General features: G+C 35.9%; 2 protein-coding genes across 2 annotated transcripts in view; both read left to right on the top strand.

Moving 5' to 3' along the window:
• The first annotated feature begins 1,584 nt into the window (after positions 1 to 1,584).
• On the top strand, positions 1,585 to 21,788 carry LOC121424795. The gene is made up of 26 exons (XM_041620572.1): positions 1,585 to 1,938; positions 2,434 to 2,463; positions 3,372 to 3,566; positions 4,010 to 4,189; positions 4,542 to 4,715; positions 5,305 to 5,477; positions 5,907 to 6,064; positions 6,474 to 6,646; positions 8,616 to 8,663; positions 8,996 to 9,185; positions 10,264 to 10,382; positions 11,047 to 11,157; positions 12,025 to 12,153; positions 12,837 to 12,994; positions 13,671 to 13,791; positions 13,966 to 14,151; positions 14,515 to 14,757; positions 15,102 to 15,128; positions 15,749 to 15,859; positions 16,371 to 16,487; positions 16,722 to 16,892; positions 17,744 to 17,998; positions 18,665 to 18,841; positions 19,419 to 19,534; positions 20,348 to 20,540; positions 21,222 to 21,788. Exons 1-26 carry the CDS (start codon positions 1,926 to 1,928, stop codon positions 21,491 to 21,493), a joined length of 3,840 nt encoding a protein of 1,279 aa, XP_041476506.1. The 5' UTR covers positions 1,585 to 1,925; the 3' UTR covers positions 21,494 to 21,788.
• Positions 21,789 to 22,938: 1,150 nt separating this feature from the next.
• Positions 22,939 to 26,243, top strand: part of LOC121424794 — a 44,316-nt gene continuing 41,011 nt past the window's right edge. The window contains exons 1-4 of the mRNA XM_041620571.1: positions 22,939 to 23,078; positions 23,612 to 23,650; positions 24,879 to 25,073; positions 25,315 to 25,494. Of these exons, the coding sequence (XP_041476505.1) occupies positions 23,066 to 23,078; positions 23,612 to 23,650; positions 24,879 to 25,073; positions 25,315 to 25,494 (427 nt within the window). The 5' untranslated portion in view covers positions 22,939 to 23,065. The remainder of the gene's footprint in view (positions 23,079 to 23,611; positions 23,651 to 24,878; positions 25,074 to 25,314; positions 25,495 to 26,243) is intronic.

The raw sequence follows: 26,243 nt of genomic DNA, 5'->3' as shown, positions 1-26,243 counted from the left end.
GAACAACCTAGATTGATTTGAAGGTTGAGGATGATGGAATACATACCCAGACAGAGGCAGTTTGTGGGGTAAAGGTGATGAAGAGAAGAATGAGCTGAAGGAGATTAGAATCAGATGATGAGGTGAGTGAGAGGGGGACAGACAGAGAAAAGAGACGAAAGGAGAGTGGAAGAAAGAGAGAGGAGGAGGGAGGGAGGGAGGGGTAGTAAATGATGGCACGAATCATTGAAATATGTCCTCGAAGCCTACTTTTAAAGATTTGGCGAGAGAGGGGCAAAGAGAGAGAGGGGGGGGGGGGTAGAGAAAGGTTGGCAGCATACAAATGAAGAGAGGGAGATAGAAAGGATATTAGTTTAAAGCAGGGCGTATCCAGGATTTTCATCAATTTCATCAAAATCGGATGTAAAATAAGAAAGTTATGACATGTCAACGTTTCACTTATTTTTAACAAAACAGTTATATGAACGAGCCAGTAACATCCAAATGAGAGAGTCGATGATGTCACTATTTTTTTGTTTTTTTTATTTTATCGAATTATACAATATTTCAATTTTTTACGAATTTAACGATTAGGACCTCCTTGCCTGAATCACAAAATGTTAATACAATGGAATTCCACGTGTTCAGGGAGGAATGAAACTTCATTTCACATGGCAATGACGAGAAAAAAAAATATTTCATATAATGAAATACAACAGAAATAGTGAGTGATGTCATCAGTTCCATTTGCATACCGACCGAGATGTGCATATAACTGTTTTGTGAAATGAAGCGAAACTTTAGAATGCCATAAATTTCTTATTTTACATCCGATTTTGATGAAATTTTCAGAGTTGTGCTTGTTGATTTTTTCTCTTTTTATTCAAATAAAGATTTTGTTGGGGTGGACTTGTCCTTTAACCAAAATTTAAGGACATTTCGTCCATGATAAGGTTTGACAAGAAAAAAAAGATTCTTTACTTTGAAAGGGGGGACACACCTATATTTCCACGGATCCGGGATCCGGATCCAGGGGGGGGGGCAAAGCTGGACCGTGCCCCCCCCCCGGATCCGCCAGTGAAAGGTATTCAGGATACGTGGCAAATCAAAATGTTCCCTAAAATTCTTCGTATACCCTCCTCCTTGTTCTTTGTCTACCGAAAAGTTGTACCACACCTATCGCTTGTCCCGTATTATGCACAGTGTGGGGTTATCAAAGGGGATTGATACATTTCAAAAACATCCAATCGGGTTCAATTGGACCATTCTCCAGTAAAATGAAATGTTTTATAGATCCGATCAATAACGACGAAGATCGCATTATGTTTGTCCTGTCCGCCGTGTTCGAGGAAATACATACAGATTGGGATTATCAATGGGCGTGTTTAAAGGCCACTGGTCACACTTCATCGATGGAGCGAATCAAACAAGTAAAATATCAGGGTTTTGTGTCAATAGGACCAGCATTCTTACAACAACCAATTATATTCCTCTTGTACCGCTGACTACTTGAAATCGATAACAAGTTGACCTCCCAAAGATCAATGCCTCCCTCGAAGAATCTATATCTATACTTTTAGTCTATAAAACAAAATAGAAAAAAGAAAAATTCTGCTTTGTAAACGTTTAAATTGATCGTCAAATACGGGTTATCTATATATACAACTTCGTAGAATGAATCATTACAGCGAATAATTGTTTCAATTAATGTTATTTATTCAATAGAAGCATTTTCCCCGTTTCTAGTGATAATACTCTAAGGACACTTTAAGGACAAACGTTTGAAATTAAAAACTATCACTCCCTTGTTTTGAGAGGAAAGTACTGCCGAACTTGTGATGCCATTTCTCGATGACGATGCTTCTGATCATCCCAGGATGGTTTGATGGTGCCTAGTTTCGAACTTTATTTGACCAAAAACGCAAATCTGGTGACAACAATTCAACATGCTGTTGTGGGGTGAGTAAATTGACTGGATGTTTCATTTGCTATTCATCAAACAATCTAAATGCATTAAGAATATTCACTTGCTAGAATTTATCTGTTTTTGTAAAAGTGATTCATTGCCCAAACGCAATTGACCAAGCGTTCGAACCTGACAAATATATAAATGTACATTTTAAATTGTTGGAATACGTTCTTCAAATTCAATTATTATTTGTGAAGTTGGGTGTATTTCTTTTGATTGAGAATCAATTCTTTTGTTTCTTAACAAACTAGGTCTCTAGTATAATGAAGCATTTAACGGCACAAGATAAAAACTAAGTCTTCGTTTTATTGGCAATAAAACTAATTATTGAAGATATATCCTTGGAAGATAAGCGTAAGACAGGTCTTTATACTTCCCTATTATTATGTTTGAGTATATCTTTATTTTGCTATTTGTATTCCCAACCTTCTTTAAAACACATGCGATGTAAGATTCTTGTTTTTTCCTCTTGACTTTTAAAATAGTGTTTCTGCTTCTGGGCACACGCATCGTCGGTAAGTTTTTTTTTAAGATCTTCGTCTTTTAGCTTTATTTCTCTCCATTTTTAGAGATGTGGAAATAAACAGAATTTGAATTTTATACAAGATTTAGGAGATCGTGGAACAAGAGAAAAATGCCTAAATATATTCTTCTTTTTAATTTCATTACATTTTTTTCAGTTTCGAAAAATAAATGAATATTAAAAAAGTGCAAAACACATAAATACGCCTAGTTAATTGTGATTTCAATAACACATCCTTATTTGTTAAACTACAAACCAGATATACAAACACGAGTTTTGATACGTGTTACAATGCATTTGAATTTCGGATACCATTTTTACATCTCATTACCTCCACTTTGTCTTTTGAAAATCAATATTCATACATGATTGATATTTAATTGATACTTCTATTAAATGCACAAATTGTATTGTTGTAGAAATGTTTTACGTGTAAACGTAAGGAAAAAACCTCCTTTCAGTCAAATAATATTATATATTCCATTACTTTGTTTAGATATTATATAAGTCACGTGATTTATTCATGTTATTCCTAACATGTCGACATTGGAATCGATTGTGTGTCTTGTTTAGAAATATAATAATACTATTAATAATAGCGGCATATTTACCCAGGGTAGCCACTTCAGTTCCGAAAACTGTTCTCCGAGCGGGCCCTGCTATTAAATATAATAAAATGAAGTAGGATTCAGTAGGATGAAGTAAATATATAAAATGAAGTAGGATTAATCACAAAAAGATCTTTTCTCCTCATAAGGTTTATAATATAAATGATGGAAGTGAATAAATGAAATGAAAAAAATAACATATTGAATAAACAAAAAAAAAAGAAAAAAGAAGATACATTAAAATGAAACCAATCGTTAAATTTATTCAGTTATTATTATTTTTCTTTTAAAGATGGGGCATCTCAATGTCGTAAAAACTGGAAGCAATATGGTATTGCTTGTTACTATATTAACACTAACAGTCTGACGTGGGAAAATGCTCAAGCTTACTGTGAGACACAAGGAGGGAACCTGGCAAGTATAGCCGATAGTGGTGTTAATGGTCACGTGGCATGGGTTATGAGCGGATATTCCAAGGCTCACATTGGTAAGTATATACACAGAAGTGGCGATATAACGCTCAATTTATAAAATCATATAGATTGTTATTTGTATGTAGAGTTAGGCATCTTGTTTATGGCTTAATTACTTTGGATACTTTTCTAACTTTCATTTATGATGTTTCTTTCTCCCTAAAATGCGAATGGCAATATATCCAACAATCCGTGTCTGGAGTCGGATACTTGATGCAAAAACGTCCCGTTAAGAAGTATATTCAAAGAATAAGATGACCAGAAAAGTCTACAGAACCATTTTCATGGCTGCGATGGCATAAAAGTGACTGAAACATTAAGTGAAGGTACTTTTGATAATTGAACATCCCACCGCTGCCACCGATAATCGACAGTCAACTTGCGATAACAACAACAATGTATTTGATTTTGTCATACCCCTGACATGGAGAGATATTTACTTGTTTCTTCCACACAGGTTTAACAGATACGGAGAGTGATGGCACGTGGTCTTGGTGGGACGGAAGCTCTATGACTTATACCAATTGGAATTCTGGAGAGCCGAATGGAAACTTTGAGACCAACTGTGGAGGGATGCATTCCTCTGGGACGTGGGATGATTACCCCTGTACTAACAGTATGGTCAGCGTATGCAGGGGTATGTCAGGGAATTCGATAACGTTCGTATCGCTGTATATAGATGTTTAGATGTTTAGATGTTTTATTTGATTAGAATATAGAATTACGATGGTGATTTCGATAATTGGAAATAAATGGTTCATATCATATTGGGAAATAATTTGAATAACAAGCAAGATAAATATGAAACAATTAGTATTTAATACTGCATATGCCTGTTAAATTTCTATTTTCTCATAACGTGAAATATAATATGAATTTAACTAATTTCTGTTCTAAAAAAAATCACCATGATTACTTGTTTAATTCCATCTTTAATTTCTCATTCGTAATGGTGATTATATTCATCTAAGGTTTCCTCATTATCATAGCTCCTATACAGTATACTGCTACGAAGACTGGTTGTGCATGTCCGTTTGATTCGACCCGTACGGATTGTGCGTGTTGTGTAACAGGTGGTACACACTGTGGTCAACAGTATCCCAATGAATGTTACTACTCAAGTTTTTCAGAATGTGGCACTGGTGCTAATGATCCCATTGATGGTGAGTGTCACACGCGGTTTCATGCGTTACGTCATTGATCGTAACGGAACTAATCGTAACACCAATTCACTCCAACGTGTAGTCCGTTTATCGTCTTTCAATGTTAACATTCCATTCATCAGTCAAATTATTAGTTTGGTGGTACCACTCCCCAAAACATCATTGGCGAAGCGGTCAAGCTTTTTACTACATCTCAAAGATAGAAAGAGAGTTTTGCTGACGAACGATGTAACGTAATTAATGTTATTGACAACATCCCTGTAGGCGTAATTCATTTTTTAATCATGTTTATACTGGGCAAGAGTGTTGCGCAGTCGACGAAAAATTCACGGCCCGATTCTTCCAATTTTCTTTTGTCATGACTCCTCAGCATTTCAAATTGTGTCAATCAAAGATTAAGTAGTAGGATTTTTTAATTGTCGTTGAATCTGTGGACACACTTCTTAAATGTCACCAAGCTATACGACTTGTAGAACTTCTAAACCACAATAATATAGTTTGCAACCATTTTTTACCACATAAGCCCTTTGCTTCATGTTTCAGAGTACTTATTTCATCTCTTGTATTTTTTAACTGGATGTATCTACAGATTGGCAACTTGTCATGAAGGTGACTAGAAGCTCAAATATTAACGTCTATGACCTGTACACCGGATCATCCACCTACAACGATGGCTCGACTACGGCTAATATTCTCACATCAACATCGGTCTCGTACAAGAGTTCTGAAGCCAATACCTACAACACTAACTCACTCCAACAGGTATTCAATTTGATTCATGTCTTTTTATGTTTGCATTCAATTTACAAGATGGAGACACTTTTACCATTTAAACTTCCTTAATTTATATATCATGAGTGGTGCTAGCGAGAGAAAAACAATGTTTTTAATCAATGTAATACGCTAATTGGTAAAATAGATTTGTCAAAATTTAGAAATCACATATTTCGAAAAGTCTAGTCCGTTTTTTATGAATTACTTTGGTCGATTTGGATTCGGATTCGTTGGTATATCCGCGACAGAGGATTTACCGTTATCAATGTTCTTTAACAGATACGGTGTGTACATGTACATAGGCCTGGCAAGATATAAAGGCATTTTTATGATTTCTGTTGATTGGATAGTAAGGATGATCTACTAGACGTGTATTGAATACATTCGATTTAATACATCCTTCCTTTCTAACCACAGATCAAGTTTGCTTTTTATTCCGGTGGTGTAGAGATGCGGAGCTTGACATTTGAGACTTCAGGAACTAGTCGTACCAACTGGTTTCATACCAACTACATGAGCTATGCACCTTATTCTGATATATACACGGATACTAAGAACTACCAGTCAATGGCAGGGTGAGTGTCACTTACAAGTTACTTTCAGAATTAACCATGATAATTAGGCCTATGTCTAAAATGTAGCGAGAACACATTCGAAGACTTTCCATAATATAATAATTGTTATATGTTTGCTGACAATATTGTCGACTTGTTTACCAGGAACTGGATTCTTGCTAGATATGAAGACTGCGCTGCCTGGTCATATTGTAAGGATTAGTTTGAATTTGTAGACACGAATGTGATGAGGAGGGTGATGATGATGGCCGTTATGATTATAATGATGATGATATGATGAGGATGGTAATGAAGACGACGATGATTATGTAGATGATGATGGTAATGAGCCTGAGGAGGATGAGGAGGATGATGACGATGGTGATGATGATGATTATTGTGAATTTCTGTATCTCTATTAATATAACAGGACCGGGCATCGTAGGTTTTTCATAAATCGTCATTACGGAGGGTGTTCTGGCGATGCCGGTTGGGTCGTGATCAGTGATTACGGTAGTTCCTCTGGATGTACCTGGGACAACTACTACAGTAAACCTTTCTTCATCTACAGTGCTGCTTCTACGTATCAAACATGGGAATCTGGTATGAATTAGTTTAAAAAACCATATATTTTATTCTATCACCCTTTTTTTTGGGGGGGGGTCAAGATATTAACGTTTCCAAGAGTCAAGTCCGTTTTCTTATACAGTGCGTCCCCAAAAAAACTATACACTTTTGAAATGGCTGCCAAATAAAAAATGTAGCTTTTTGGGGATAAAGACTTACATATATGGAAAGCCAATAAAGTCAACTTTCAAAAGACACCAAAAAGTTGGAAAACTATTCATGCTTGAGCGAGCGCTGCCCACTGAAACAAAGGGTATGAAAATTAGGGTGGGCTGGAATTAGCCTTCCAATTTATGTCGGTTTTTGAGAGGCAAATCCTTTCGAACTTGCAAAGTTAAGGGCGTTGTGATAAATTAATGATCAACCGTGACCAGTTTTGGTTGCTTAAGCAAATTTTTTAAATTATTAAATTGAATTTAATGCATGATTGAACATAAATTACACTTTTGGGCAGCATTTCAACTCTATCATGTGGATCTCAGCAATGTGTTCATGGGAGTCGGGAGAATAGGGGGTGAGATAGGACTTAAGTGGGAGAAGAAGGTTGATGGAATAAGGGTCAACGGAACATTCAGCCCCGCCCCCCCCCCTTTCCGCCCTCCCCTCCTGTTGAGAGACTGATGGCTATTGTCATGTACGCGTGATATTCAGAGCAGAATGTTGATTTAATGATTAATTCTGTATTGGGGCATCAACTTTTTCCTCAATCAATCATTCAATCAACAATTTATCAGTAAATCAACTCATTCAATGTGTAATGTGATCAATCAAACATTCATTTTTCATTAAATTACTTCATTAATCACCATAATCATAACATTTCTTGGTAATCATTCAATAAAAAAAAACTGAGTTTATAGGCTACAATCCAGGAAGTGAGAGAGAGAAAGGGGGTGGGGGGGCTGGGAAATGGAGGTGGAGAGGGGAGGTACATATGACTTTTAATTTGTAAAAGGACAAAACGAAGACGAATGCCCAGTTTTAACCAAGTCTTAGCATATCTCGCCCTCTTGCTTGTAACGGGTACCATCACATTACTCTGACTCTCATGAACACACTTCTGATGTCCACAAGATGAATATGCTACACTAAAATTAAAATTCCTGTTCACTCATGCATTACATTTCAAATTAGTAACTCTTGAAATTTGCCTAAGAAACCATAACTTATCTCACTCATAAATAGCATAAGCTTTGTAAGTTTTAAAGGACTAACTTCTAAAAAAAATTTGTAAGGCTAATTCCTGCCCAGCCTAGCCAAGCGTAGTCTCTCATGAGGAGAGAAAGGGGGGGGGGGGTATAGAGATGGAGGGATGGGTTACTTCACCTACCTAAGTCATATTAACCCCTCGTCTCCTGAGTGTCATGAACACATTGTTGAGATCCACATGATAAAGACAAAATTATGCACTAAAAATTACAATTCATGATCACTCATGCATTAAATTTCAATTTAATAACGCATTAAATTTTCACAAACAACAAACTGATCACATCTGATCTTTAATTCACCAAATATTCCTCGACTTTGCAAGTACCAAACATAAAAACCTGAAAGAAATTGGAAGGCTAATTCCAGCCCACCCTAATTTTCATACCCTTTGTTTTAGTGGGTAGTGCTCGCTCAAACATGAATAATTTTCCAACTTTTTGGTGGCATTTGAAAGTTGACTTTATTGGCTTTCCATATCTACAAGTCTTTCCCCCCAAAGTGCAACATTTTTTATTTGGCAGCCATTTCAAAAGTGTATAGTTTTTTTTGGGACGCACTGTAGTTTAGACATTTTTGTCTTCGAAATCTTACTGGGAGATCGAATGAATTAGTATTATCCTTTTTGATCATAATTATGCTAGAAATCATGCGCAGTTAGCTGCTATTCGTATGTAGAGGCCTATATTTTCCCTTGACCAATATTTCGAATGACAATATATTTTCTTCTATGCAGGAAGCAGAGGATTTCCTGATACAGTCGCATTCCTGCACAAGTACTATGGTGAGTACAAGTTCCATCTAATTAGAAAGATACTACTGAAATCATCTCTAGTAAAACTATCTATTCAGAAATTTGACTCTCAAACAAAAACAAACAAAAAATCAACACAGCTAACATTAGATAAATAAACGTGCTATGGAAAAACTATTGTACGTTATTTTTCAGTATTTGTTGACATAATTCTATTTTATTCATATTTTTTTCCTAAATTTTATTTTGGTTTGTCGAATTAAAATGATTCTAGACAGTTTCGAAAATGGTATAAATGCTTTTTCATGAATATCAGATAAACTTAATACAAATTAACCTGAAATGATACATTAAATCCATAGACGACGGGACCGATGACCAGGCGATATGTGATTCTGGTTGGACACGCAATCGCAATGGTTGTTATAAACTCGTCGAATCGACGTCGAAATTCCGTGAATCGATGAAAGCCTGTCGAGCCCTCCATGACGATGCCGACTTGGCGAGCGTTGCCGATCAGGAGGAAAATGATTTTCTACTTACGCTATCAAGGTAATATGATATAGATGTTGACCGAAGACTGAGTGCTTTCGACTCTCTAGGTCACGAAGTAATATACATAGGATCGTAGGAGAAAGTACGATTTCAAATTTGATCGACATCCTCCGACTTACTTTGGCTTTATCCATATTTAAAATTCAAGGACGTTAGTTAAGAGTGTACGAAGCTGAAAAAATAAGGCATCGATGTTGTCATTGATAGATAGGACGATCAAAGTTGTTCGTGATGTTCTTTTTTGGGTTGTTTTGTACGTTCAATTTAGTCGATTCGTTAAAATTACAATCGGTGTTTCAAGTGGATGCAGGATGTGCACATTGCTCATACCATTTCCATAATTTCATTAACGATTCAATAAACTGGTATCAGCCGTCATGAAATACCTATTTATTATCTTTTTCTCAACCTACTTCACACTTTATGATTTAGTCTCACTATATCATATTGTCAACATGATCATGTAATAGTTATGTGAGCCGTGCCATCCATATTCAAGTTGATTCATTGATTTTTATTCCTGCAAACATTTCGTTACTAGAGTGACCCCTTTCGAGTTATTAGTTGGTGAAATCCCACTACACGAATGGTTGCAGAAAGCGACCAACCTGTTAACATTCTCCCTTTATTAACTTTTTTATACATGTAACTTATGTCCCCACTGGCGGATTCAGGGGGGCACAGCCGGCCCATGCCCCCCCCCCTTTGAGAAGAAAAAAATAAAATTTGTAATGTTAAAATGTCCTTGATGCAGAAGTGTGCCCCCTCCCCCTTTGAAAATTATCATTTTCTTTTTAAGTTTTGGGACGAAATCTCCTTAATTTTTGGTTAAAAACCTTCTTGTTTTTGCTTGTCAAATTTTTACTGGCACGAAATATCCTTAATTTGGGGTTAAACCTTTTTTTTTGCTTGTCAAATTTTTCATCGGAAAAATGTGCCCTCCCCCTTGGAAATCCTTGATCTGTCCCTGTGTGTCTCCATTATAAAAGTATAATTTTTCTTTTACATCATTTCAACAATTTTCGACCATATTGCACTAACCTCTAAGAAATAATTCATTTTTTATCATCATTAGACGGACGTTAGCACACAATAATTATTGGATCGGCCTTACAGATATGAATGAAGAAGGAACATGGGAATGGTCAGATGGATCAGTGGTATCATATACTAACTGGAAATCAGGAGAACCATGTAAACATCACCTCAATCGAATATAACATTTAAATGTTAATCAGAAGCAATTAAAAGAGTGTATTTGGAGTGAAGATGCATTTTCACCCTTTTTTCCGGGGGAGAGGGTTCTTTGTGATTTAAACTCAGAAAGATCATTTGTGATCGACGAAGGATGAGTGAAAGAACATGATTTCACTCTTAATTTAATCTAAAGCACTCCTTAAAGATGGAATATTTTTAGTACTTTATGTGAAGTGTAAATTTTAAGATGGGTATTATAGATTAGAAGAAGCTAGAGTAAGGTTCCTCTTTTTTCATTCTTAATAATGTCATTGCGTATTTAACGTGTTAAAAGAGTATTGGAAAGATTTATTCACTTGTCAAAACCTTATTTATTTGAGCGCATCGCTTGGTATCATTTCCGCTTCACCCCCGATTTTTAAAAATAAAGCAATGAAGTTTTTGTCAAGAACACGGGACATCTGGCACAACTCTTTCAAAACATTGACCTAATTATTAGAAGAATTGGAATCCACATTTATTTAGCTCGAATAGAATCGTAGTATAGCGAAATCAAATTATGTTAATGCTATCAATTAACACGAAACACCTGACATAAAGTAAACATATCATTTTGTTTAGAAATTCGCATCAATTTATTTCCTCTGTTACTATTCTACAGCTGGTGGTAGTGAGCACTGTGCAGCGTTAAGTTGGAGTTCAGATGGTATATGGAATGATGCTACATGCTGGACCTCGTATGGTTATTTCTGCAAGTATCCTCTTAATAAAGGTACGAAATTCAGTTTCTTTTAAAATCGTTTTCCTAGGCCTTTGTATACCGTTATTGCAAACATGTGAAAATATACTTATACCGTCACCGTCATTATGATCATCATCATCATCATGATCATAATCATCATCATCGTTACCACCATCCTTATAATCACCATCATCATCAACAACTTCATTATCGTAAAAAGAATTGTAGTACGTATTGTCTATGTTAACCCTTTTCATGCAATGTGATTATGTCAATTGTAAACTTATTGTAAGTATGAAAAATTGAGAGTGGAAATAAATTCAAATAATACAGTTGAATTGAGCTGAATTGAATCCTCGTCATCACCACCACCCCACCACCATGTTTACTGATTGTGAATTAGTTCTTAAGGATTTTATAAGCTATATAGCTTTGAAACACGCTAATAATCATATCGTATTTTTTTCATCAGCATTCCACTTCTGTGGCTTTATCTTTCTGTTTATTTATGCAATCATTTACTATCTATTCTTTGTTTTTAAACCAAGAAACATTGTCTAAATAATTATACTTGCTTATAATTATAGCGCTTAATACTTACTTTGTAAGAAGTCTCTAAGCGCTCTACAGTATACGCAGCATAATTACCCTGGCTTTAGCAGTGCAGCTGTTACGCGCGCTGCGTTTCAAGGAATAAATTCCTGTCAGGTACCCATTTACCTCACCTGGGTTGAGTGCAGCACATTGTGGATCAATTTCTTGCTGAAGGAAATTACGCCATGGTTGGGATTCGAACCCACGACCCTCTTTTTTCAAAGTCCGGAGACTAATCCACTGGGCCACAACGCTCCACTAAAGTCAAGTATTTCTTTGATATCATTTGTCTTTACCGTACAGTATCATGTGCCGATTGGAAACGCAAAGGCTATACATCAAGTGGATACTACACTATTGATCCCGATGGTAGGAACATTGGTGTCGATCCATTCAGAGTCTACTGTGATATGACTACGGATGCTAGCACAGGTAAAATTGTTGTCTTTGTGGCTCTTTTCCCATGCCCTTGCATGAAACATGTTTCCTCATACCCATGTACTGCATTCATCAACTTCTTCCTTGGACCTCCCATCGTTCCAAAGAAACAATCCTCACAATTTGTTCTGTACTTCCATTCCTGGGCGAAATATTAAGTGATATTGTGAATTTTATTTGATTTAAAATCGCACATTTGGACTGAACATACCCACTTCCGCTAGTGTGGCTTGTCTTCTGACGAGTCCAGATATTACAAAAAAGATAAGTAAGTAAGTAAGTAAGTAATTGACTAAGTAAGTAAGTAATTGACTAAGTAAGTAACTAATTGAGTAAGTAAGTAACTAATTGAGTAAGTAAGTAATTGAGTGAGTAAGTAATTGAGTAAGAAAGTAAGTAATTGAGTAAGTAAGTAAGTAATTGAGTAAGTAAGTAAGTAATTGAGTAAGTAAGTAAGTAATTGAGTAAGTAAGTAAGTAAGTGAGTAAGAAAGTGAGTAAGCAGGCAAGTGAATACTAGTAAGTCAGGTAAAGTACTTGGAAGTAAGGTAGACATCAAAATATAACAATCAAAATGCATATTTCTATTTCTACATGAAATATAAATGCCAATATCCTATATATTGGAACTTGGATCATCACTGTTACATCTGTTAAATATCTTTTATTCATGTTTAGGCATTACGAAGATGAGTCATCAAGAAGAATATCGGTCGCTAATTACTGGATACGAGGGCGCTTACAGTGCGTCACGAGTAATCCGATATCAAGATCGCAGTATCGCTCAGGTTGCCATGGTAGCAGATATAAGTGCATCATGTGATCAATTTATTAAGGTAGATTTGAATACAAGGATATTAAATTCTTAGTTCAAATTTGTTTAAATACTTTGTACACCGTTCGTCTTTTCTCCATATAAGACATCCTTGCCCGTGTTCTCAACTTCTGTTTACCCTAGACCATGGTTTTATATAATTCTGTTTTAAAATTATGGGAAGCCACAGATTTCAATTTTTTTTCTATATCGTACATTTCTTATATTTACTGTGCTCTTTCCTAATTCTTTAATGGTGAAGACAAGTATCTTATTTATCATTTCCAGACAGTTAAGAATGAGGTTGGTGTTAAATGAGCTAATAAACTGATTCTGTACTGTAAGAGATTCAAATGGACTGTCCATAGTTGAACTACAACTTTCGACCAGAGTGTAAATTGAACCCGATTTAAAAATATGGGGCTATGTATGCAACTTAATTTAATTTTATCGAACCACCGAGACAACATCTATCAAAATATATTAATTGTCCATATTTGCATAGAGTTATATGCACTCACGGATAATTTAAATGTCAGACAATCACCCTTTTATCCTATAACATTCAGGTTAAAAGAAGAATATCTATTTTTTTATTAGTGAATGAAATGATTTACCCGCGGTCATTTTTCATTACGTTATTGTAATATCAAATTTTAGATATGTAACATCTTATTCCTTGTTTTTTCCGATTTCAGTACGAGTGTCACGGTTCTTTAATGACTGGCTATGGAGCATGGTATGACAGGAACGGAAACCAGAAAAACTATTGGGGCGGAGCCTCGGTGGACAGCGGACAGTGTGCATGCGGGAACTCAGGTTTGTCTTCTTTGAAAACATTGGCATGGAGGGGGTAGGGGCGACCAACCCTTATGATTTCAAACTTATTGAAAAGCCGTTTGAAAACGGAGAAAGAGTATTGGAAATAAAAATTATGGGGCTACGTCTATGATGGGCCTAACCATATTATTTTCATTGATGATTGTCTTTCAGGCACATGTACGAATGGTCACCACTGCAATTGCAACACCAATGACAATACATGGAGAGAAGATTCTGGTTATCTCACCGATAAGACAACTTTACCAGTCACTGAGATAAGGTTTGGTGATACAGGTGATGGAAGCGAATCGGGATATTATACTCTGGGACCACTCTACTGCAAGGGAGACGAATCTTGTAAGTTAACCGTGTGAATGTTGAATTTTATTCTTCACATGGTCTTCACTCTGAGGTTTTATAGGTTTTGGAGGTAATGAAGAGGAATGAATTGTCAACAGTGACATAGGCCTAAGCACTGGTTGATTAGTAACATTTTTAGCAAAATAATAATGAATGATAGCATTAGAATTCTATGAATAACGCAATTCAATTCTCAAATATATTGAGAATGATTATCTTTAGTAATGTATTCATATTTCCTTCATTTTACGATTAACTTAGTAATGTTGACGGATGTGCTGATGAACAAAATTGTTTTGAATTGAGCTTATATAGGTTAACACGATCCACTTTCTACTCTTCACTTTCTCTTAAATTCAGACATTGTAACTGACCGGACAGACTTCATGTTGATCAGAGAGCGCCATATATCGAATTATAACAATGACTACCAAACAGGGCTCACGGTCAACCAATGCGCTGCCGCCTGCGTGGCCGCTTCGAGTTTCGTATGCCGCTCCTTCGACTATCACCCATCAGACGGGGGATGCTACTTGAGCGAAGAGAATGACCTAACCGTCGCCTTGACCAGCGGATCTGACTATCATCTTCACGTCCGAATCAGTGAGTTGAATCATGTCCATGGTTGAATATACTAGTAGCTACCACGGCCACGCCCCCTACGCCCCAAGTGGGGCCCCCAACAAGTTATCAATAGATAGAGACAGCATGCAAGCATGTATATGAAACAAAATTCATTTTTCCCGGACCTGGATTTTTTTTCTCTTTCAGAGTACATAGTTTACATTACTGAAAGAGTTCATGAATTTGATCTTCTATATTTTACAAATGACGTGATCTTATATTTCTTACTGTGAAATTCAAAGTTTCTTTTTCTTTATGATGTTTTTCATATTGTAAAAAAAACGAGATAATTGTATCTATTTTCATATTTTTTTTCTTTACAGTGGATCCGATGGTTGACCCATACGAAGGTACGTAGAGCAAGTCATTCAAGGTTGATCAAAAATCAAAGAATTATTATTTGCGTTAGATACCAAAAGAAAATGAAACAAGCCCACTTCTCTCTTATGAGTAAAGGACTACCAACAGCACCAATAAATTGATTAAGTTGTTGCTTTATTTCCACAGTCACAGTGAAACAACAATTGTATGTTATTAACTCTCGTAAGGATTAGTGATCTACAATAGTCAAAAAGATATCGCAAATATGATTAAACTAGCACATTTCAAAGATTTTTTAAAATTCTGAAATACATAAATTGAGAAGTTCAATTTTAAAGAGGGTCTGAACATACCAACCTTGCTTTTTTGTTTAAAAAATTGATAAGTTTGCTGAATGTGAGTTAATTCCGTTAACAATACGTGAACAAGGTATAAGGAAATGAATCACGTATTCTGAATAGAGTTGTAAGTTGTACAAAATTCTATTTGAACTGGGGTTAAATTCTGTTGCCCACGTCTTTTCTATTCAATTAATTTCTTCTGGTTCCTTCCTTACAGTATTTCACGAACCTCATCATATGGACTAGTCTTTTCCCTCCATTCTCCTTCATCATTTGTAAAGGTTCCTTATTTTGGATTTTTTTTAAAGAATCAAACAGTTGTTCAAGTGGATGGCTTCAACGAGGCTCATACTGCTACAGACCGTATCACTCATTTCATACCTGGCTAGATGCAGAGACTAACTGCCAAAATCAAGGAGGTAACGATTTGTTTCGATTATTCATATCGTTCTGTCACAGTTTGAATATAATTTCCCTTCATATGATTAATACTTGATACTATCAATAATATGATATAATTCTCAGTAATAATAAACTTGCACCAGTTTAATGCGTTGGGCCTGTCGAATGAAATTTGTAAATACAACTGAATTCAACTGTGTGAATCCGATGCAACTTTATTTCAATCATCAAATGTATTGTATTCTGCAGGAACTTCGATGTTATGTTTTTTTTTCTTCAAACGACCGCTATGTCTGAATTATTGTTTGATATTTATTATAGGTATACAAGAGAAAAGAAAATGTTACTTGAGACATATAAAATCTTCAAAAATATCTCTTTATCTTTTTGTAAGCATAGGGGAAGGAAAAAACCTTACTTATAAATTGTAGACTTAAGATTTGCCGAATCGTTCAGAATCGCATGATTAGGGTAAGTTTTTAACGCTTAGCCATATTCACAACGTTATGGTAATATTTCATTTTGTAGGCCATATTGCGACTCCTACAGATTTAGACGAGTATAAATATTTAAGGAGGATATTTAGATGGGCACAGAGAGGAGTAGCCACATTTTGGGTCGGACTAAATGACATCGAAGAAGAAGGTATGTATACTTTTATCGTATTGAAAAACAAATAATTTATCAAAAACCTTATAACCAACCCTTTCCCGTTATTTTCAGTATCCTTTAAAATCATGTATATCTACTTTTCTACAAGTTTCTGTCGTTAATTTGCTCTAAAGCTCCTTGAAATTCTACTTTAGGTGGAAGTGTGCTGTATAAATATTATATTTTAATATTATTATTTCTATTTCTTTTTATTAATATTGATAATAGGAACTTGGAAGGATGCGGAAGGAAATGACCCGGTTTACACGAACTGGAAAAGCGGAGAACCGAATGGAGGCATTAGTGAAAATGGGGTAGTGATGCATATCCACTCGACAAATGAGTATATTGATACTACGGTACAAGGCGGTCGCCAATACGTCTGTAAAGAGGACATAGGTAAATTAAAGTGTAGGCTATATGGAATGGTTATTCTTGCTTCATTTAGCAGTATAATGCACAATGTTTAGACGCATAGCAAGTTTACTTTGGAGAAACTTATCAAAGCCCGATCTATAGAGATTGCTCGACTTATAGGGAACATGATTATTTAGGAGATGTGCTTAAACAAACTACAGATTCATGCTTATAGTGAATTGATTGTAAATGAGTAGTTGTAGATTGCTACTATAGTTAAGTGAAAATATGCAGTAAAGGGATTCGAATCGGGGTCTGACATCAAGCTATCTGAATGAAAGTCAATATGATTTTCATAGAAGCGTGTTTCTGGTGAAGTGTAGGTAATATTTGGTGGCAGCGGTGGACTGTGTTATTATACATTCAGATGTGAGAATCGTAGTAAATGAAATAATATGTTAGGATTATACTTTCACATCATGTACAAAAGAAGCTGTGTAACACGCTTCCATAGAGTCAACGTAGCCTGACTAATGCGGAAACTAAAACTAAAAACTTAACTAAAAACGGTCAGTGTAATTAATATATTGTTAAAAAGATTTTTAATTTATGTTTCCTATAACTTGCCCCTTTATAAGATTTGTATGACGAAACACCATAGATTACACGTTTATTTGTTGTGGATCATAAAGATTTATCAATGAACTGCATCAGTATAATAATAATCAAAATGCGATATAATGAAATTTGGACATTCAATAAATACGTAATTAAAAAAAACGACTGACTTACTGATGTGCAAAAGAGCCAAGGGTATTTAGAAATTGGATATATATCACACATGAAACCTTGTTACCCGTTTATGTTAATATTTGCGTTTGAAAAACTTGCAGGAGCTGGAGCCATTCCTCAGCCAACAACTCACCCGCTATGTGATAGCAGCTCCTGGGCTTGGGATGACCATAGCTGCTACTTCTTTGGGACCAACACCAAGTCCTGGTCTGACGCGCAGGACTATTGCCAGGAGCTAGGGGGTGACCTGGTTACCGTAGAAACAGAGAGAGAATTCAACTTTCTGGTCAGCTACTATCGATATCGCTATTCAAGCAGACGATTTTGGATTGGACTCAGATACATACCGGCAGAAGGTCTGTGCCACGAATCTTAGATTTAAGAATCATGATAGATTCCTAATAGTAATTGAGGAAAGTTCTGATGACAAAGCTATTACCATGATTACTTAAGCCAGATTTACACCAAAACCGAATTTTCCCCAATAAATTCCTGCCGATTCTAGCCGAATTCGGTCTAATTCGGATGGTTTTGATGGCTCGAATGTTTCTGAATCCTTCCTGAATTTTCTCTTATTGCGGAGGGAGAACAGAATACTCCCGAAACCATCCGAACATGCCGAATACGTGTATTCGGATGGATTCGTAGCTGATTTAGTTCCGGTGTAACTAGGCCATAATGTGTTTCTCTGTTTGATTAATAGTATTTAAATCATTTATTTACTGATCATTTTATTTTTTATAAAAAGAATATATATATTCATTAAATCATCTACCTATCTGATCTCTATCCATTTTCATGATATTGTTCGCCACATTGATTTTCATTTATCTCTCTCACTCCCGACCCGTCCCCACCTCTCTATTTCCCGCCCTCCATCCCCCTCGCTCTCCATTTATTTCTCTCCTTTCCAACAACCCCTCCCCCGTCTCTATATGTCTGCCACCTCCCCTTCCCCCCTCTCCCTCCCTCTCTCCCATCCTATCAATCTTCAACCCCACCCCTCCCGTTCATATCATTAGACGTATACCGTTGGGAGACAGCGATATCAGAGTATCCATGGGACGGTTCACATTGGGACAGCGGCAAACCAGATGGGGCAGCATCGGATCAAACTTGTGTCGAGTTCTCGACAGCTCAGAGTTACAACGATGAAGTTTGTTCTGCATCCTTATACTACATCTGCGAAAAAGATACTCGTAGGTTGATGATTGTACTCTCCAGAATCTACAGCGAAAAATAAAAAGAATGAATATAAATGAGAACGGCTGGGCTTTGTAGCCCTATACTTTACTTGCCCGGCTGACCACAGTTATTGGCTCCCAAGTCTCCAAGGATTTTTTCCGACTCGTTAACTTAGTTTCTGTTTGTTTCACGTTATCATTGCTTTCAGTATCCCGTTGGCATTGTGCAAAAGATCTTCACTGCTTAACTGTCATAAATAAGTACAGCCTAAAATCACTTCATTGTAGAATGATGTGATAAAGAACAGAACAATATGTTTTCCTTTTTCAACACACAACCAGTCTATAGGCCTAATTGATTTGTTTCCATTTCAAAAGTGAGATTTCTGGAAAAGTTCTACTTTACATTTAGTTTATTACTGTTCAAGAATTTCTTGACCTACCTTTGACATGGATAATGATCATTTCGTGAAAACGTGAATGATATTAAATGATTGGCCGACGATAAGTTGGATGAATTCAGCTTAATTTCTTACCATTCTTTATGATCCATATTTTCATCATTCTTACCAATATCTCTGTTTCATCTTAGTCCCAACTTCGAAACCCTCAACTTTCAATCTGGAAATCAAAGGACCAACCTCTTTATTTTTGTCATGGAGCGCCCTTCCTCAGGCTGAACAGAATTCTGACGTCAATGGATACTACGTAAGTAATATCTCTGAGAGGCTGTCAAATAATTTCTATGCCTAAATATTCATTTCACCCCCCCCCCCCCCTCGTGGGCGTTTCAATAAACTTTACGTTCAATTGAAAATTACGTGTAATGAGACATTGCAAGAAATTTGAATTTAATCAATGTACCTTTACTCGAATTTAGTACTTAGGATTGACCTAATACTGAGAGGGCAATCGGATAAATGACGTTTACTTGACTACGGATTAATCCCATGATTGACCCATCCGTTCATATGATGGGTGCTCTATATACCCAGGAGCCACCCTGTCTTGTCATTCTATATAAATTCACAGTTACATTCTTTACATTGCTAGGGCAGAGGAATATCACAAAATAAAAAAAAAACTTGGATACTGTCCGGTGTCATGAATTACGTTGCCCTTATGTACTTTGCATGTGCTAGTGGAATTTCCTTACCACTTATCATCTTCCTCTGGTCTGTTGTAATCTACTGCTGATGTAGACCTATTGTCATACCTTGAAAGGAGCTTGTCTAATAAAGATGGTTTTGATGGCTAACCCAAGAAACTCATTGAGCAAACTATTTTCGGATAACATCTTTACCAAATTAGTTTGCATGACATGGGCGAACGTTGGAGGATAGGATTTTTTTTTCGTTCTCATGGATGTTTAATTTTACCCACATCATTGACGGTGTGTTTCATAATCTAGTCTCACTTACCGCCTTTCCTATGTTGCTTTCTACCTCCTCGTGATCTCGTTCTTTGTGTCTACTTAACCATATCTCGAAGTTCATTTGAATATATTCATTTGTAAACTAGATACACTACTGGCCGAGAAACAAGCAACACACAAATAACGTCACCATCGATGTCAGTGGTTTGAGTACTCTCTCGTACTATCTAACAGGCATCGCATCAGGCACCAATTTTGAATTCATATTGCAAGCCTATACCGAACAAGGTGGTGGACCTGAAACGGATCCGCCAATCAATGGCACGACAGATATAGCATGTGAGTTGATGCAATTATATCAGAGATAAAATGTACTCATTTCCTGTTGTTCGTTTTAAACAGGCAAGAATATTGATTTTTCAAACGCAGTATTTTATCAGGAAAGAAAGAAAGATTGGTAAATGTTTGACCAACCATACATTGAAACTTCTTGAGACTCTGAGACCATTTTAGGGTTAGAGCGAGACTACAGGCGCTGCTTTTCCGACGTCGGCGGGGCGTCTTCAAGGTTGAAATCTTACCTAAGGTTATTTTTTTTAAATGTTATCATAACTAAGAAAGCATATTGACCTATCTCATAAAACCTTGATATAAGGCTTATCCGAAGTATCACCGATCATTTTAACTGGGCGTTGTGGCGTGCGCCTGTAATCCAAGCTGTGGGGAAGTTACAAATTGATGCAGAGGTTCGAGCCCTGGTCACGTCTTTCGGACTGTGACATTAAAGGTCGGTCCCAGACGTAAATAATCATTTCTGATTGATACACGTCTGACAAAACTCAAACACACACACACACTCATGTTGTTTGTTATGATCTAGCTGAAGTCCATAAAATTGACCTTTAATTTGATGTTAAGGAATGGCATCGTAATAATGAATGTCTTTCATCAATAAGTAATTTGTATTGTCTTGCATTATGTTTAATGTAATCTATGTATTTTTGTTCTTTGTTTGTTTAGCCGTTCGCAGTTCTGAGAGACGGAAGGCTAACTTCATCCTGGTGAAGGGAAACCGTCTCAAGAACCACGCCCTCTACGAGCTGGAAGTATACACCTTGTCTGAATGCACCAACGTTTGCTTGAAGGATGAACATTGTGTATCGGTGAACTATCACAAATTATCTCGCGCACCGAAGAAGAGTTGCGTTCTCAACAGGGAAACACATACAAACTATCCAGACGATTTGGTACCTGACCGTGATTATATGTACGGATCTATAGATGGGCTATAGTAAAAAGTGTAATCCAAGTCTAAATTTAAAACAAAGAAATATGGCAAAGAAACGAAACCGAGAATTCAAATCGTGTTGCAGATTATTTCAACAATAATCCAGTACAGTACTTTCTCTTTCATCTACGCATAAGCTTCTTTCATTATTTTCATAAAGATGTTTAACATTGAATCATTTGAATGTATACTCTGGTAAGGCATCAATCCTCATTTCCAGGTCCCTCGATCCGAGAGGACCTTAAGTCGTCGCGACGCGTCGGTCCTCTGGTTGGTTGCTTGCTTACAAGCATTATGCTTTCTTAGCATTTAGCGATCAGGTAAAAAAAAATACCACCACCACCAAAACCATGTAAATGAAGATATTAAGTGTGTATTATGATCTGGATTTTCCCATTGATATGCATTAATCTTATTTTATTTATCATTGATATTGATTTGTTTAAATGAAAGAAATTATAAACATGCACATGCCCTCTGAGATGAGCGGTAAGGAGGAATAAAACATCTACATGATAAAATCTCTGGCTTTTTTTTTTACTTGCCAAACACTATTTCAATAGAACTTTATCATGACTTTTCCAGATAAAGAAGAGTTATAATAAAAATAAATGAACCATGAACAAAATCCAAACTTGATGCGATACATGCAGGATTCATAAAATGACACGGAAGAGAATAAAGTAAGCTAATGACGACGGTGATGATGATGATGATGACGATGATGATGATGATGACGGTGATGATGATGACGATGATGATGGCGGTGATGATGATGATGATGACGATGATGATGATGATGGCGGTGATGATGATGACGATGATGATGATGGTGACGGTGATGATGATGACGATGATGATGATGATGGCGGTGATGATGATGACGATGATGATGATGATGGTGATGATGATGACGATGATGATGATGGTGACGGTGATTATGATGATGATGATAATGATGATGATGGTGATGATGATGATGACGGTGATGATGATGATGATAACGACGACAATGATGATGATGATTACGACGACAATACAATATGCCGACGTAATGACGATGAAAACAAACTGACTGATAGAATGAAAGGAGAAGTACAGATCAGAAACTAACGAGGTGAAATAATGAGAGAAATTTACATCAAAAAGCTTAAAACAAAAACAAAGATCAACTGAAATATACAATACACAGTAACACATTTCTTAATATGTTTACAAGACGTGTTATCGACAGATGCCGACTTTCAGTCTATTGTCTATATAGAGTTTCATCACTACCAACTCAACATCTAAAAAATGGCTGCCGTCCAAGCAGATCAAAAGAATCCCAACAATGGATATCGCTTCCTTTAGAAGCGTCGTGAAAGATGACCATTCATACAAGTGTCACTATAAATGGAGGGGACCAAAAGAAGGTTGTAATCAATATTTCTTTTGTTCGGGTAATCGTTCGAACCACTACCTTACCCTTCCCATCGCTGAGTTATATTGGACATATCCTAAAGGAGAATGGTTCGCATTGCGTAGCTGAAGGAAATACTTGTGAAACCACAGATTCCTCCATGTTTTCATCGCAATGAGTTTTACAGGTAATTATTTTGATTTTTATATTAAAGAACATATTGATTACATTTGTTTTGTAAGATACAGGGGCACAGCATGAAATTAGTGACATAAGATTTAGCTGTACTGTACAGACAAACGAATTAGGCATTGAAACAGTATGAATTGTGTCTATTGTAAAAGAAGTATTTTGTTATTTGAACCCGTTCTACTAAAACAATCAAATGTGGATCGAGACCATTCATAATTAATTCAGAATTGTGTTCTTCACTTTAACATAATCTTCTAAGATATTTTTGTTCCCTCTAATACGTCTTAAGCCATATTTATCTGGTATTGTATGATTTTTTTCAACAAACGCAACGACACATGATGTTGAATATAATTGGATTATTATTTGTTTGCAGTATTTTAAAATATCAAATAAATATAAGCATACAATGCTATAATCTATATTCAATAATTGATTATTGGGGTTTTCATAATAATGAAATAAAAGCGGTATATCACTCTGTGATGAAAAACTAAGAATTGTTTTCCTTTCCTTCTATTGGAACAGTTTGGACGTTGTTGCTTCTGATTACATCTGCTGCAGTTGGTAAGTACATAGATCACTATCAAATTAATATATTAAGGTAAAAAAAAATTTCTTTTATAAAAGCGAAGAGTTTGATGAGGACCATGGATTGCACGAACTAAGCTGATTATTTTGAGGTGTTCAATTATTGTTTTAGTGGCCCAAACATGGAGTAGTGTGTGTGCAGCGCTTTGTAAACGAAAGGAAACGGGGCCATATCAAATGTATGTTGGATTGGTTTGAAGAAGTTTTTTATTAAGGCAATTGTGAACGATTCTGACAAAGATTACTGCAAAATTAACTTTAACACGTTTCATGGGTTTGTATATTTTTACATATGCATTATCTATAATATGCATAATTTTAATATGCATTATTTGTTATGTGACTCTCTTGTAATCATAACACTAGCTTATTTGGATGATGATGATGATTATGATGGTCATGAAGATGATGATAATATCCAGTTATTTACAACGCATGGACTAATATGAATCGACTATAGTTGTTTCATATAATTTTTTTACACTCTCCTCACATGCTCAATTAAATACTGTTAAAATTCTGCCAATTAATAAAACAAGACTCGAATTCATGAGTTTATCAACCAGGCCTGCAATCATTAACAATTCAGAAAAAGTCACACCTATTTCAATCTGATTTTCTGTACTTTAATAGTTTTATTAAATCATTTTCATGGGTCTAAAATTAAATTTAAATACACGAAATGCTAAAATGTAATCCTTAAATCCCGAAGACATGAGATGTCAAAATAATACAACAAATAGGTAAATGAATCTATAAAAAGAAAAGTAGAGATGAGAACTTAGTGACCAAATTTTAGCATTAATGCCATCTCTTTATTGATAGATTATTTCGTTGAAAAATGGCAAGAACGGTTTAAGCCCAAATTCAGCATGTTTCATTTAGTCTACAAATGTAGACCCACATCTGCAGTGTGTACCACAGTTGATTCAAGGAGTCTGCATAGCAGACTAGGTCTACTGAGGCTGCAAATCTGAAATGGCTCGCTTCGCTCGCCCTTTCAGGCTGGTTTGCTTCGCAAACCAGTAGCAGATCCCACCTCACGAGCCATTCACAGTCTGCATAGTAGACTATGTTCCATTCGACTGACTAGAATCTTTTGATAAATCCATATTTAATCCAGCAGGTCCCTCGAAGACTCAAATTCGATAGATTCCTTTTTTAAAAACATCACCTCTAAGTCTTTTTTTCTCTTTCTACCCAGATGGGGCATCTCAATGTCGTAAGAACTGGCAGCAATATGGTACTGCATGTTACTTCATTAACACTAACAGTCTGACGTGGGAGAATGCTCAGGCTTACTGTGAGACACAAGGCGGGAACCTGGCCAGTATTTCAGACAGTGGTGTGAACAGTCATGTCAGGAACGTCATGAGTGGCTACTCCAAGGCACATATCGGTAAGAAATGATGTACTGATGTGAATACATATTTTTAGTTGGCTCCCTTTTGTTCTTGAGAACAACAGGTTGCAGAATGGTGTACAAAAATCACAAGCGAATATTGTTTATTCATAATTTTCCTTGATGACTACTTTGTTGTGGAAGTATCAGACCAACGGTAGTCTATCCCTTCTTATCATGGCATTTGCTGGAACTTTAAAGAGACATTCTAACTCTTCATATTTCTCTTGCACGGCAGGTATAACAGACACCCAGAGTGATGGCACCTGGTCTTGGTGGGACGGAAGCTCTATGACTTATACCAATTGGAATTCTGGAGAGCCGAGTGGAAACTTTGAGACCAACTGTGGAGGGATGTATTCATCTGGGACGTGGGATGATTACTCCTGTACTACCAGTATTGTCAGCGTATGCAGGGGTATGTCAAGGAATTCAATATACTATGTTTAGATGTTTTATTTGATTACGATATATAATTACGATGGTGATTTCGATAATTGGAAATACATTGTTCATATCATAAAAGCCGGGGTAATAATAGAAGCGCATTGTATCCTCTGGCAAAAAGCACTTTATAAAAACAGCTATTATTATTATTATCATTATTATATTGGGAAATATAATAATGATATTATTGTAGTATTCCAGTCATTTGGAATTCATTACCAAATTATATATCTCTTTTATATATCTCTTTGTAATAACCAAAACTCATTTAAAAAATATTTGAAAACATTCCCTTTATCCAAATACTGACATGTACATGTACCCCAAGTATAGTGCATACTGTTATTGCCATATTTTTTGTGTCGATGTTCCTCTGACACATTTCATTTTTTTGTTGTTGTAAAAATGTCTTTCAGTAACACATAAAGTTTATTGTATTAAATATAGATATAAGGGAACTTATTTTACAGGGCCACATGGCCTTACTTCAGTTTCCCTTTTTTTTCATTTTCAAATGATTTAGCATGTATTTATCCTTTCTTGTTTTCATTGAAAGGCATTCTGTAAACTGTTTGTATGTATTTTACTTTTTTATGAATGTATATTATTGCATGTATTTAATTTGTATTGTAATGAACTGTTTTTTATATGATTATGGAAAACAAATGATCAAACAAACAAACAACTTGAATAACAAGCAAGATAAATATTGAACAATAA

The sequence above is a fragment of the Lytechinus variegatus genome, chromosome 12, assembly GCF_018143015.1.
Source record: "Lytechinus variegatus isolate NC3 chromosome 12, Lvar_3.0, whole genome shotgun sequence".
Classification (NCBI taxonomy): domain Eukaryota; kingdom Metazoa; phylum Echinodermata; class Echinoidea; order Temnopleuroida; family Toxopneustidae; genus Lytechinus; species Lytechinus variegatus.
The sequence above is the reverse complement of the archived record's forward strand: the minus strand, read 5'-3'. Positions and strand labels throughout refer to the sequence as shown.